General features: G+C 38.8%; 1 protein-coding gene across 1 annotated transcript in view; it reads right to left on the reverse strand.

Moving 5' to 3' along the window:
• Positions 1 to 726: 726 nt before the first annotated feature.
• The window catches only part of LOC107693068 (leucine-rich repeat and fibronectin type-III domain-containing protein 5-like), a 57,417-nt gene continuing 42,106 nt past the window's right edge, over positions 727 to 16,037 (reverse strand). The window contains exons 2-3 of the mRNA XM_016492313.1: positions 11,926 to 13,333; positions 727 to 1,354 (exon numbers count right to left, since the gene is read on the reverse strand). Coding sequence (XP_016347799.1) covers positions 727 to 1,354; positions 11,926 to 13,313 — 2,016 coding nt within the window. The 5' untranslated portion in view covers positions 13,314 to 13,333. The remainder of the gene's footprint in view (positions 1,355 to 11,925; positions 13,334 to 16,037) is intronic.

Here is a 16,037-nt window from a genome sequence, read left to right on the forward strand (position 1 = left end):
TGGGGGATTTCAAAGGATTTGTAAATCACCTTTCAAGACTGTGTTCATAACAACACAAAAATAATTGTTTTGTTTTTTTATTATTTTACACAACATAAGAACACAGCAGATGTCGTCTTTCGGTACATGTTTTTTTTTTTTATGCCTTAAAACAAAGGCAAAATCAATGTCACAGAAAAGAAAACGCTTTGATTTTTTAAAAAATATCAATTTAATAACAGGTCCCAGTATCAAGTCCTTATATAGTTGTTTTTTTCCCTCTATAATATGCAGGAAATGTCATTTCCTTGAATAGAAAGGCTTTTTTGTGAAATCTCTTATGTTTCTTTCCATCTGTGTAACCGACACAAAGCTTGTATCCAGTAGGAGCCCCTGGTAAGAGGACACAGGAAGGCACCGATGCTTTCCTCTTACCGTGACGCTCGGCGTGTGCAGTGAAGATGGAGGTGTGTCTCTCTCGGGTGATGGATCTTGATCAGAGCGGCTCTCACACCTCCCTCAAGGCAAATATCCACATTAATCCATGGGTTTCCAGAAAACATTAATAAAAAGACAGCAGAAAATATGATTTGCAGATGGAAACAAAAGAAATGGTGCAAAACGTGCACATTCATACGATCACACACATTTATATACTATGAGTGCCTATACACATCCACCCACACACACGAACGCACATACACAATGAGATGCGGGCACTCCATCTAGTCTACAGCAGTCGTACATTCACACGGTGCTCTCTAGAATCCACTCTGAACTGGAAAATGCAGTTTTTGGCGCTGGTTTGCGCTTTGGCTTTAGTGACCCTGAAGAGCCGGGAGTCGTCCAGCTTTGGCTTACCAGGGAAGTGGAGGTGGAGCAGTCTGGGATGGAGGTCTCTGAGGTGTGGGTTTGGGAATCTGGAGGCGGAGGAAGAGGCACGGCTGAGCTCTTTTTGCACCCCTCGCCCTCCTCCAAGCTCAAAGCACCTTGTTTGGACGCGGACGGCGTGACGGTACAGCCCTGGGATTGCGCACCGTTGGTTTGCGAGTGCACGTCGGTGACCGAGGTCCCCTTGGCGGACTCGCCGCTGTTGCACACCTTGTAGCGGATCATGAGGATGATGATGAAGATGAGGACAGAGGCGACGATTATGCCCCCGATGATGATGATCATAGTGCCGCCCAAGAACTGGGATTGCATGAAGTGGCAGCGCAGATATTCGGATTCGGTGGTAAACTGCACACAGCCCACAACCCGGGTAGCCGTCAGGGAGGTTATGCCGTCGTCGTAAATGGCCAGCACGCAGAGGTCGTACTGCGTCCCGGCAGCCAGGTTATTCACCAGGAAGTTTTTACTCGTTGGGGGAATCATTCTGTTGTGTGAAGAAAAGAACAGTGTTAGAATAATACATTATATGTTTCATTCATCATTCATTTATTAAACTGCCTTACACCTTTTTAACAACCTCAAGTGTGGTACCAGTTCCTGCAAAATTGTCATTTACATTTTTTTCCAGCTCAGCAGTAGCCCTGAGAGAGTAATCTCTTACATATATTTATAAGGGGTGGGGGGACGTTTTAGGTACTCTAAACATTTCTACACTATTTGGCTTTTTTTTGGCAATTCATGTATATAGACCTGCATTGTGACCAATGGAAAGAAAAGAAAAGAAAAGAAAAGAAAAGAAAAAAAAGAAAAGAAAAGAAAAGAAAAAAGAAGAAACAAAGAGAAAAGAAAAGAAAAAAAAATCAAGCACTCTCTAAATTAAAAAGTTTATAAAAACAGCTGATTTTTTTATTTAGTTTTTTTTCTTTGTGGATCATGGCATCACTTGTCCACTTGTCCATAATTACATGTCATGTCACTGTAATATTATATACATACACTACAGTTCAAAGGTTTCAGGTTATAAAAAATGTTTTGATGCTTTTTAAAGAAGTCTCTTATGCTCACCAAGGCTGCATTTATTTGATTGAATAAATATATTTGATTAAATACATTATTCCATTTTAAAATAACTTCTTTCTATCTATCTATCATCTATCTATCTATCTATCTATCTATCTATATATATATCAGTCTTAAGTGGCATGATTTTTCGGAAATCATTGTTAAATGCAAGAAAAATTTCGGCTGCTTAATATTTCTGTGGAAACTGCGATATATGTTTAGTCAGGATTCAGAACACCATTTATTTGGAAATAAATATTTTGTAACATTATAAATGTAATAATGCATTCTTGCTGAACAAACAGAATGAACTATTTAAAATAAAATAAAATAAGGAGTTTAAAATAAAATTTATAATAAAATCACATTAAAAATATTACAAATTAAGCAATATTTAATAAAAAAAAAACTGATATTACTTCAAGGGGTCCAGTGGTATGATTCTCATTTTGGTTTGTGTTCAGGATTTAAAAACCCACACGAATATATGATTTTCATAATCTAAGCAGAGAGCAGGATAGAAAAGACCGCACATCGGAGGGCTCTATACAGGAATGCGTCGATACTAAGCTATTGATAAATATGCTAATATTTGAGTAGGATTTTCATTTGTGCATCAGGCTCAGGCACAAAGCATGCGGAGTAGGTATTATACTATTCTAAACATGTTACAATAAACACGTAAAACAAACTGTGACATCAGGACTATCTCTTATCTCTACCATGTTTACTCTGCTGCAGGCATGTTTAATCACATAATCTAGAGAGTGCAAGTCTCTAGCGGCGGTAAATCTGCTTTGGTGCTGTATCTACAGGAAGTCCTGCTGTACCTGCAGGAGCCTGGGGTCTGCTATCACTCTCTGAACCGTTCACTTCAGACTTGAACAATAGCATCTCTTATCATCCTTCCCCACCCGCCCCACCTGTCTCCTCTGCAGCCTGGCAAACATTCAGCTCATTCAGCCGGCTGAAAGAAGCGCTCTGTGGAGCACAAAGGTTCTCAGTAGAAGCGGCCTCGAGCCCCAGCCGGTCAGAGCGTTTCAGTGGTGAGAGCGGCCGCCGTCGTACATACAAATGAATGAGCCGAGCATTTTAATTGCAGGGCTGTTCTGAGTAACTCAAAGTGTGTTTAATGGTGTCAAGAGGCTAGTTGCTAGGGTCACGTTTCACAAAATAGATGAAAATATTTGCATGGCTCTACTGTTTGAGTAACTACTCATTTTATGCAGTGAGACTTGAATATATCCTATTTCTAGATGCTTCATTGTTAAATGTAACATCTAATTAGCTCTCTGCCTAGACTCTATTAGTGTCACTACGTCTGGATAGCATAAGTTTCCTCTTTGTGGAGGAGTTTCTCGATACTAGCAGGCAGTTGGCACTGTGAATGCAAAGAGGTTGAAAAGTTTACAATGCTTGGCAATGACAACAAATACTGGGTAAAAAAAGGACAGAGAGATTTCAATTAAAGTGTACACAATCTTACGCAAATTAAAAGCCAAGTGTTCAGCTAAATTCGTACTTGAGCGAAAGTAAAAAGTTTCATTTAATTGTACTTAATATTTAATAGCAGCCTCAAGAGTGCTACTTACTTGGCTTGTGAAAAAGACTGATGAAATCAGCAGGGGATTTCTCATTAAAGTAACTTTGATGCTCAAACTGTGTAGAAGAGTCCTTTTTAGCACGGTTCTGTTGATTCGGTTCTGTTTTAGTTGTTCTTATACTGATCATTGATCATTTCAAGCCAGATTTGCTTAGGGTTATAACATGCACTGCAGTGGCGAGCGGTGACTTTTTTAACCGGGCATGCTGAGTGATAAGATTAAGCCCCACTCCTCATCGCTTTTAAGACACACTCAAAGAGGAAAACACTGTGGCAGGTGTCGATTTAAAAGTATGCACATTCCTACTTTATTTGTAAAGGAAATTCATCTCCAATCCTTCTTCTATAGTTTCAGGTTTATCCATAGTTATTCGAATGCTAGAAAACAGCTGCTTTTTCGAGTAAAAACCGCCAAATAACATAGTTACTTTATGATACGTAATATTCAGAGGTTGGGGAGATGGGGGATTTCCCCGCACTATACAGTGGTGTGAAAAAGTGTTGGCCCCCTTCCTGATTTCTTATTTTTTTGCATGTTTGTCACACTTTAATGTTTCAGATCATCAAACAAATTTAAATATTAGTCAAAGATAACACAAGTGAACACAACATGCAGTTTTTAAATGAAGGTTTTTATTATTAAGGGAAAACAAAATCCAAAACTACATGGCCCTGTGTGAAGAAGTGTTTGCCCCCCTGTTAAAACTGTGGTTTATCACACCTGAGTTCAATTTCTCTAGCCACACCCAGGCCTGATTACTGCCACACCTGTTCGCAATCAAGAAATCTCTTAAATAGGACCTGCCTGACAAAGTGAAGTAGACCAAAAGATCCTCAAAAGCTAGACAGCATGCCGAGAGCCAAAGAAATTCAGAAACAAATGAGAAAGAAAGTAATTGAGATCTATCAGTCTGGAAAAGGTTATAAAGCCATTTCTAAAGCTTTGGGACTCCAGCGAACCACAGTGAGAGCCATTATTCACAAATGGCAAAAACATGGAAGAGTGGAGAACCTTCCCAGGAGTGGCCGGCCGACCAAAATTACCCCAAGAGCACAGCGACGACTCATCCAAGAGGTCACAAAAGACCCCACAACAACATCCAAAGAACTGCAGGCCTCACTTGCCTCAGTTAAGGTCAGTGTTCATGACTCCACCATAAGAAAGAGACTGGGCAAAAATGGTCTGCATGGCAGAGTTCCAAGACGAAAACCGCTGCTGAGCAAAAAGAACATAAAGGCTCGTCTCAGTTTTGCCAGAAAACATCTCGATGATCCCCAAGACTTTTGGGAAAATACTCTATGGACTGACGAGACAAAAGTTGAACTTTTTGGAAGGTGTGTGTTACGTCTGGCGTAAAAGTAACACTGCATTTCAGAAAAAGAACATCATACCAACAGTAAAATATGGTGGTGGTGATCTGAAACATTAAAGTGTGACAAACATGCAAAAAAATAAGAAATCAGGAAGGGGGGCAACACTTTTTCACACCACTGTATGTCTCTGCATCGACTGAATGATTTATTTATTTATTCATTCATTCATTCATTTATTTTTATAGTGAATAGGAGTTAAAACTACCACCCGGGTGACACTACTCCAATAATAGACCATACAAAAAAACAAAGAACAAAAAAAAAACAATTTAAATTAAATAAATAAACAAAATAATAATGTCTTTAAAATATTGCCAAGTAACGTTGCAAACAACAATAAAATCAGAAAAGGACTTTAATTGTAAGTGACACAAGTATACAGAAAATATCCAGTTATGATGTTTTTTTTCATATGATTTAGTCGCGTTTCGGCAATCGAGATCTGACAGCAACAGCGCATTTTTCCGCTTGGGCGAGCGCTTTGCAGACTGCTTACCTCGCGCATGAAATCAGCCGCATACCAGCAAACCACTGAGAACGCGCTATAATCCTGACGAGTCATAGCAATAGAGCCGAGGCGAGAAAACTGTGGAGAATCCGCTCGCCCGGAAGCAACCGCAACTGACTTAGATTTACACGGATGCACAGATGCACTGTTTTAGATCAAAAACTGTACATTCATCCATAATTGTGGCCAATTACATTTTACACTGATTATATATATATATATATATATATATTTTTTTTTTAATTTATTTATTTTTTTTTTCTCAGTAAGCTCTTTAGTAAGAGGATAGATATGTGCCATGATGAGCAGTGAAATCTGTACTCTGTACTTTGAAGGTCTAAATTCAATTAAAAGAACTAAACAGTGTGATTTTCTGCCTTAGAAATATAACTGAGTAACAGTCTTCAGTTTCAATAGAACATGAGAAAATGTTCCCATAAAATGATGAAGCACAATTAACTCAAGTATTTTACACCTCTGAGACATCAACACATATTCCGATGAGTAGTGAATCATGTACTTTGAAGATCTCAATGAAATTACAAGGATTAAAAAGTATGATTTCTGCCTTATAAATGTAATTGAGTGAAAAAAGTAACTTTCAATGGCTTAAAATTAAGCACAATTGAAAAATGAATGAAAGTTAAAGAAAAAATCATATAAAAAAAGAATACTGGTTATGCCCTTTTTCATACAATTATGAGTGCTGAAATCAAAATAAACTGTATTTTTTTCTTTAATGTACTTCCGTGACCTTATTGTGCATGATCATCAGTGCACCTTATTCCAAAGAAAAAACTTATTCTCCATGATCTTTTATCAAAATGCTTCCCCTGTGAAATGACCTTCCTTTTTCACTGACATCACAAGCCCCTCATACACCAAACTATAACATCCACACTGCAAGATCCAACCAATTTCTCATCCAGTATTCTGTATAACTCGGAAATACATTGTATTATGGAAGTAAAATGTGAGTGACATTTCATATTGACTTACAGCTCTGAAGCAATAGTCGGAAGTAGTGCTGGGCTGTATACTGGTTCATACCGAATGCCGGTGTTTATTTTTATGATATGAATTTTTAAAATACTGCAATACCGGTGTATGTCGCTTAAACAACGTTCGGAATGCGACACTGTTTGAAAGGGGTCCCTTTTCACTGTTGCGTTTAGTCACTATTAAGGTGTGGTATTTTTTGACAATATTCACTCATCATGACAGTAAAATAGGGCATTCGAAGTCAATATACTGCAGTATTTCCTCTCTCAGTAAGTAGAAAATATGGTTAACACCCGGTCATGCATGAAAAAAAAAATACCGTCATGTACCATGAAACCGGTATAATTTGGAAAAATACTGTGATATTAATTTTTGGTCATACCGCCCAGCACTAGTCGGAAGGTTTTAGAACTGCAAGAATCAACATAAGAGCCATCATCATTATACCCATGAGCAAGACACTTAACCCCAGGTTTAACAGGGGATTGTCTCTGTAACAAGTTCATGACACTTTTCTGCAGCTTTATCGCAGAAACAAATTCCACTGGCCTTGTTTTTGTGGCGAAAATTCGATTATAGTCTATATTTCACTGCGACCGGTCTGTTGCTAAATGTGTTAACTGAGAAGGGAGCACTTGATAACAGCATTGGGTATCAGCCAGCTGCTTCTCTAGTAAAAAATAGGTCGAGATGTATCTGTAGTCTTTCTGTGGGCTTCATTCTCATCATTTGTGAAAAGAGCTTCCCACACAATGTGCTCTGTACACAAATGATGAGGAAATGGCTTTGCTTCTGCAGTGTGTCTCATTGAATCGGAACGCTCATGGCCAGTGTGTGTTATTGTAATTAGCCGACTGTGGCTAATTTACAGCAGCCCATTGAGATAAAGTAAGCCAAAAAATGAATCTCTTTTTGATTCCCCCAAGTGAGTCTGCAAAGAACGTAATTATGAGAATGTATTAATGAGTACAGAGTATGTGAAAGGAAATACTGTTTGAGATAGCACTAAAACAGATTGGCTAACACACACAATGGTGCCTGAATATTATCAACGCTATAAACTACAGTGATTATTCAATTTTACACTTTAATATGCTCTTGGTAGACACTTTTGCTAATCTGAATGAAATAGGTTCATGGATTGTATTCTGTCTTCAGTCTCCCAAATGCTCAAAACCTCTTTTAACCATCAAACCAGACCTGGTAAGACCGGCTTAGGCTAGTTTAAGCTGTATCTTTCAGCAGAAATAGCTGCAATAGTGAACAAATGACAAAACAGCACTATGTTATCAAACACTCTTGTGTTTTCCAAATCCTCACTCTGTCCACCATTGGTCAGTTAAAGAGATAGTACCACCCCAACTCACACTATTATGCTTAAATAAACAGCAACGTTTTGATAAATCCATTTTGATTTACAGTTTTTAGGAAATTAGTCTACAGATGTCTTATAGTTGTCACTTCATATCCTAGCAAATTCTAGGATAGAAAAATGTACTGAAAAACTCTAAAAATATAAAAACTTTAAAAGTATAAACACTGAAAACCTTTAAAAGTGTAGCACTATAGTTAGAAAAAAATGTATGCAAACTAAAGGGGAAGTTGTGGCCTAATGGCTAGAGAGTCAGACTCGTAACCCAAAGGTTGCGGGTTCGAGTCTCGTACCAGCAGGGATTGTAGGTGGGGGGAGTGAATGTACAGTGCTCTCTCCCACCTTCAATACCATGACTGAGGTGCCCTTGAGCAAGGCACCGAACCCCCAACTGCTCCCCGGGTGATGCAGTATAAATGGCTGCCCACTGCTCCGGGTGTGTGTTCACTGCTGTGTGTGTGCACTTTGGATGGGTTAAATGCAGAGCACTAATTCCAAGTATGGGTCACCATACTTGGCCACATGTCATGTCACTAAAGGCTCAGATACACTATGACGAATCACAACCAAAAAAAGACAAAAACACTGCACAGTCTAAGAGCCAGGCTGCAAAAACTAATACAGAGAAAAACACCAGCATTATTCATTTAAAAGAAAATTAGAAATGGATTTCTATTCTACCATTTCACATGGACAGAAAGCACAGCATTGATCCATCTATCCATTAGAACAACACAAACTGGTGATGGATTTTTGTGCTAATGTACTAAATATAAGGTCCTTTTTCTCAACTGGTCTATATAACACCTTGCTGTTGACTCAAAGGGCAAAAGTCAGTTCAATCATGCATCTAGACTGATTGGGATTTTCAACTGCCCTTTAAACCAAATCATTTGTTCTCCTCTTGCTGGTTGGTCTGAGAGTCTATTGTAAGATGGTTTCTTAAAATTTAAATCCACAAATTACAATCTACAAACCACATACTGATATATCAGCCCATTTTTATTTTAAATATTTGTGCTGCATTATTTACATGATAAAAATTATGTCCAGAGCTGTACACATTTAGTGAAATACTGATGGATTTATTGGATGAAGTATTGATGGTGTTTACTTCACACTGCTATTCTATTAATTATGAACTAAAATGTAAATCTGAAATGCTAACATCTGAAATTCAATCTGAAATGAGTGGCATTTAAAAAAGGGTCATTAAGTTTCAAAAGCTGTGGCCATTCTGTTTATAGATCTAAAACAATGTGATACCAAAATTGGAATACGAATTCACTGTATCGTACACACATAATAATTCAGTTCAATCCTAAATTTTCCTACTTGGTCGTTTCATATTGGGAATAAGTTGTCCTTGTTAAGCTAATTGTTCTAATTGGGTTTCTTTTAAATGATGGTAGTGGAGCTTGAGACTGCAACACTGCAAAAAAACTATTTTCTTTCTTAATATTTTTGTCTTGATTTTTCTTACTCCACTGGCAGATATTTTTACTTGTTTGAAGGAAAAACTAACCAAATTTGGATTTTTTTTTCATAAAACAAGACATAATATCTTGAGTCATTTTACTTGTAAAGTAAACACATCTTAATTCCAGAATTTGTAGATATTTATACTAGAGATGCACCGATTGCAATTTTCTTGGCCGATTCCGATTTCTGATATTTTATTAGTGTGATCTGCCGATACCGATTTTTGCCGATTCCAATTTTCTTTCTAAGAACTATAATTGACAGCATATACAAACAAAAATCTACTTTTCTCCAACGCAAAGTTTTATTTTCATAAAAAAACATGTACAAAGTCAGTAATAAAATAAGAACACAAAAAAAATGCAAACAACAGCACAAATAAATGCAATAGAATAAAGAGAGCTATGAAACGTACTCGGTTACTAACGTAACCTCGGTTCCCTGAGATACGGGAACGAGTACTGCGTCTTGCTTAAGACGCATATGGGAAAAAGCCTTTTTTCTCCTGAACTGAAGCCTATTTCATTCACGCAGTGAAACTGCACGGCCATTGGTTCGTGCAGGGCTTTAAAAACGAACCAATGGCGCGGCAGCGGAGCTGCACGAGTTCAGGAGAAAAAAGGCTTTTTCCCATATGCGTCTTAAGCAAGACGCAGTACGAGTGAAGTATCGAAAGGGAACTAAGTTTTTCAGGTTAAGTATTTATTCAGGTAAGATTTCATTTTTACAATGAAGACTTCATTGTAAAAATTAAATACAGATTAATGCTTACCATTAAAGTTATAAAACGTATTCAGTCAAGAGCAGAAAGTGATTTTCTTTGTCTTTTGTTCTTTGATTAACATGACAGACAGCAGTAGGAATATTGGACTGCGGTCCCTTTAAGACTTTATCCACGGACCCAATATAGGGAGAAGGGTATAACTGCAGATTGGAGATCTCCAAATGGGGGCGGGAACTCCAAAATAGGGCGTGGCTTCCTCCCATTGGCAGACAGGCACATGGCACGCATGCGCAATTTTTTCCCCCAATCCACTTCAGTGCAAACTCTGCCCCACAGCTGATTCTAAAGATTTTATTGGTTGTGTCAATTAAAGTGTTGATTTCCTACACTATGCTATAAAAATGCTAACCCCTAAACCTACCCCACACCTGACCACAACCTTAACCAGTGAAATTCAAATTCAAAATCAAAGACCGCAATAGGAGAGCGCGCGGCATCAGCACTGGAAAGATACGTTTGTCTTACTACTTTTAATGAAGATGATTGTGTGTTGACTGTCTGCGTCTTACTTTCAGTTTAATTCGCGGCAGTTTGCGCGTCGGCTTCCTGAAGAGATATACTCAGCTACTCGTCCGCAGCGATGCGTGTTGCATTAGCGCAGTCTGACTAACGTCATATAGCCTATAACATGCTCTCACGCGTTTATTATTTTATCATGGAAAGATACGTTTGTCTTACTACTTTTAATGAAGATGATTGTGTTTTGACTGTCTGCGTCTTACTTTCAGTTTAATTCGCGGCAGTTTGCGCGTCGGCTTGCTGAAGAGATATACTCAGCTACTCGTCCGCAGCGATGCGTGTTGCATTAGCGCAGTCTGACTAACGTCATATAGCCTATAACATGCTCTCACGCGTTTATTATTTTATCATTGTGGGAGGAGTAAAATTTACATATATGGTTTCAACAACCAGAAGCATTTACACTTGTCGAGTTTCGTCTGGAATGCGGCCCAGACCACCTCCTGAAGTGGTTTGAACGATCCGATTTATATCCGTCTTGAATGCGTTTCGGAGGGCATTTACACCTTATTTTTTTCACGATCGGATAGCTATCCGATCAGAAAAAACGCATGAAGTGACCAAGTGTAAACAGGCCCATGATACACAACATGCGTTCTTTTTCTCAACTATTTAACGTTCTAAAACTGACTGTGTTTACCTGGATAGTCGCCAAGATGGGCATTTTGACATAATTTTGTATGTATTTGAACGTTAGCCACTCATTTTGGTATTTGTGGCTCACAAGCTCTTTGAGACTGAGTGCGGCTTGTGTGCGCTCCACTAATATAGATCAGTGGTGGTGCGCGCGCATTTGGTATAAGCGCGAAACCTGCGGGAATGACTAAAATAATGCACAATACAAGCACTATTTAACCGGAGCGAATGAGACGTGTGTGAGAGAGAAGGGGTCGTCGGAGAGAAGAGAGCGAGAATGCGCAGCTGACGTTATTGCCTGTGCCGCTGGTAACAAAACGGATCGGCTCGGAATCGGAAAGAAGTGAGACTGATCGGCCGATCACCGATCCGGGCCGATCATGAGGAAAATCGGCCGATTCCGATCCCTGGCCGATCGATCGGTGCATCTCTAATTCATACTATAGAACAAGACAAAAATACTAAGGAAGAAAATCTTTTTTTGCAGTGAAAGCCAAACAAGCAAAACGAACAAAGAAACAGAACAAAAAAAAAAAATTTCTAACAACAACTGTTCGAAATCCACAAAAAATGTATACACATCTAGCTTACTTCCTAATAATATACTTTTCTAATAAACCTGGCATTGTATAATACAAATACTCTTCTTCGGTACATTGATTTGGATAAAAGCATCTGCTAATTGCATAAATGTAAAAGTAAGTATTTCTCACCTGTAAACAAGAGAGTCATCGTAGGTTCCATTATACTGAATCTGAAACATGCGTATTCCAGGTATATTCCTCTGGAAGTTAAATTTAATGAGTGCTGTGGACGAAGTGGCTTCTGCCATAACCACCCTCTTATCAGAGCTGGTCTTGGCATCGCCGGTGTGGTTGCTGCCGTTTGCTCCTGCCCTTGTCGAAGTGGAGATGTCAGAAGAGCCCGGGTCAGGCTCCTGGATGTTACTGGTGCTGTTGCTAATGTGTGGAAGCTTGATGATGACCAGCTCCACGGTCTGGTGGGCCTCCCCGGCGGGATTCGAGGAAATGCACGTGAAAGAGCCTGTGTCCTTTACTGTGCTTATCAGGATGTCCAATGTGCCATTGTTGTAAACCAGGGTGCGTGACGAGTTTGAAACCAACTTCCCATCGGGAGATATCCAGTGAATGGCAGGTTCTGGATCTCCCCTGGCTTTGCACTTCAACGCAACCCGTTGGCCCTCCAGGACCCTCATCTCGTGAGAGTGGCGGGTGATGAGGGGCGGCTCGCAGAGGAACTCCTCCTCCGGGATGGACCAGAAATAGCGTCCAGAAAGGTGCGAAGGTGTGGCGCAGGTCTCCAGGTCGTCCTCACGATTGAGCCGCCGAAGCCACAGCAGCTCACAGTTGCAGTGTAAAGGATTTCCTCCAAAGCTCAGAGCGAAAGAGGAGGGATTCAGTATGCCAGACGTGGCCAGAACCTGCGCCCGCTGGAAAAGTGGGTCCGGTGGAAGCTTTTGGAGCTTGTTGGAGGTCACGTCCAAGCGGTTGAGCTTCTGTAGGAGGGAAAAAGTCCCCTCAGGAATGTATTCGATCATGTTGTGGTCCAGACTAAGAGTGTGTAGGCTGGTCATCTTTTGAATGGCCTCCCAGGGGATGGTCTCCAGGTTGTTGTAGGATAAGTCCAGTTCTTCGAGGGCTAGTAGGTTGTTAAAGGCTCCCATGTGGATGAGGGTCAGTTGGTTGTTGTTCAGAATCAGGTGATGCAGCTTAGACATGCCATTGAAGGTATCGTTGGCTATTCGTGTCAACCGGTTGTGGTCTAGATGCAAGGCTCGTAGGTTCTCCAAGTCTGCGAACGCATGTGGAGTGATGTAACTTATTGTATTCCTTGACAAAGTAAGATCCACCAGCTTGGTCATGTTGGCCAAGTCTTTCCGTTTTATGCTGGTGACAAAGTTATCAGCTAGCCGGAGCTCCACGGTGTGCCTGTCGATGTTGGGCGGAACAAAGAGCAACCCTTTTTTGGCACAGAGTGTTGCGAGGTTGGGGGATAGAACTTGACAGACGCAGCGCTTCGGACAGATCTGGGCCTTCACTGCCATTCCAATAACCAACAAGCAGACAAGCAGTTTTTCCATTGTAAATCAGGTTTTTACACCTAGGGAAATGAGAGAGAAAAAGATGAAGCATGTGATTAATATGCTACTGTGCCTTTGAACTACAATTTTAAGCAAAGTACGCCTTTATTCAGTTAGAGCATAATTGCATTTGTAGATGTTTATCAAACACCAGTGCTTTGCGCAGCCATAATGCATGTGATAACAGCAGGCCATTGGTTATCCTGTAGTCATTTCAGGAAGTGTGATAAACAGTTCATCTTGCACAAACAAAACCCCATGTCAGATGTAAGAAATCAGCAGTTTTGTAACACAGCAGTAACATTCCCAAGCTCAAAATCAATGTTGCCAGATCTGAAAAGAAAAACAAGCATCCTGCTCTGATAAAACATGACCAAAATAAGTGACTCACCAAAAATCATTTTTGTCAGATCATTCTTTTGCAGCGTTAATTAGGAATATTCCCCATGCTTGTGCAGACTCTAAGTCAATGTGTAGTTAAAACTAAAACAAAAAAATATTAATTATTTTGACAGCTAAAGGAAGTTTTTTTGTTTGTTTGTTTTCAGACCAGTGTATCAAGCATTTTTAGCTAAATTTAAAAGCAGTCACATATTTTCATGTATAAAGACCCATTTATACTGTGTGTAAAAAAAAACAACAAAAATAAAATAAAATAAAAGCGTGATATTATAAAGGCAAAGTGTTTTCCCAAATTGAATTATGGACTTACAGGTCATTGTGCTAAACCCAAAACAACTAATTAAAGTATTAACTGGAAGATACTTTGTACTACAACAGAATATTTTCTTCTTTTTTTTCACTTAATATTAAAATATAAAAGAAACATTAATTTTTTTATTTTTTATGGAGGAACACTTTCTGTGTTGTATCCTGGGACACAAACACAAACTATGCTTGCACATATTCACAGTGCAAAGGATTTGCTTCTTTCACAAAGCTATATGTATATTTGCTTTCTTCTAATTACTTTAAAAATACACATTCATTTCACAGACCACCTAGCATCACTTGCAGCTCCCTGAGGGTCTGCGGACCCCAGTTTGAAAATCACTGATATAAAGTGCAGTTTGAACAGCAGGTGGGGAGATTTGACAGCTGTGATTAGTGGTTAGTCACACTTTATTGTGATATGGCCGCTAATCACTAGCTAGTCCAAATACACGAATGGAAATAAGCCCAAAAATGCAACCACTTGCCCATATTTATAAGCAACTTTATAAAAAAACAGGCCCAAAGTAGTTTATAATAAGTGCTCATGGCAACACCGCTCAAAATAGATCGATGCAGTCTCTAAAGGAGTGTGGGTTTATTTCAGGCAATACACATGGCTAACAAATGTCATGCACACTACAGGAACTATTTTAACACTTCACTTTATTAGTGGCAAATTAAGAACAACATTAATTCATTCTAAACCCAATATGCTCTTTTCATCTTCGATTTCAAGGGTTTTAACACAACATCTTCTTTGTCTCACTTTCTCACAATTCTCTTGAAGGTGTGTGACTCATTCTTTCCTACTGTAGAGTCCTTCACTCTCCATTAGAACTGTGTGGGTGCACAGAAGAGCTGTTTCATAATGACCGTGTGTGTGAACAGGGAACACTTTTGCAAGACCCTGACCCAGTGGGGGCAACTGTATTATATTTAATTATATAATTATGCTGAGTTGAGTATGTAATGACACAATACGGGGTCTAACAACTCTGCACTCATAGAGAGTACTACATTAAAATCAGCCATCATTAAATGGTAAGAGAAGCTGACATCAGACTATGAAATCATGAGGAGACGGTCTGAGCATTAGACCTGGAATTACCCGAAGAAGCATGATCATTGATTGATTATGTCATCTTTCTGGATAGGATAGTATATCTCAAATATGATCATTTGTTATTGTTTATTTACCCTCATGTCATTCCATACAATGACACTGAATAGTTATGAAGGGCTGTTACAGACCAAAACTGACAAAAAAAAAGCATAATAAAATTACTGTAAAAGAAGTCCATATGAATCATGTGCTACATTCAAAGCCTCAAAGTCATACGAAAGCTTTGGAAATTTCCCCTTCCATCACAATAGACATCATACCAGGCTTGATATCAAAAAGGCCAAACATCATTGGTTTTTGTGCCTGGTATCCAATCAAGACAAAATTTATGAAAGGGAAGAAATGTGATGAAAGGGAAGATTTACCATAAACAATTAGCTTGTCTGTTTCATGCACATAACATTTTACCTTCACCTTTATGTTGCTTTCTAGTCATTTTTGGAGCTTTCAGTATTATATTATTATACTATTACAGTATTTATTATATACTATTAAAGTATTTATTAATATTTTGAATTAGCTTTTATTTTTATATTTTCAGTATTCATTTTAATTTTAGTTTAACTATTAGTAACTGCTTTGGTACATATGATTTTGTATACTGAACTTTTTATATTTCTATTTAGCTTTAATTTATTTATTTCAGACTTTATTCAGTCTGAGTAACTTTAGTACTTCAACCTATTTTATTAGTTAGCTGCCAAGGCAACATTAGTTTATTTCAGCTTTATTTCCAATAACGAAAATTTGTAATAGTTTTACTTTTTAGTCTGGTGTCAATATCCTGTCTAACAGCATCTTTTGTGCTTCTCGGAAGAAAGACAATCCTACAGGTTTGAAACAACATGAGAGTGTGTTTATTTTTGGGCATTCCTTTGAGTGTAAAA

Source organism: Sinocyclocheilus anshuiensis, unplaced genomic scaffold (assembly GCF_001515605.1).
Source record: "Sinocyclocheilus anshuiensis isolate Anshui unplaced genomic scaffold, SAMN03320099.WGS_v1.1 scaffold222, whole genome shotgun sequence".
Taxonomy (NCBI): domain Eukaryota; kingdom Metazoa; phylum Chordata; class Actinopteri; order Cypriniformes; family Cyprinidae; genus Sinocyclocheilus; species Sinocyclocheilus anshuiensis.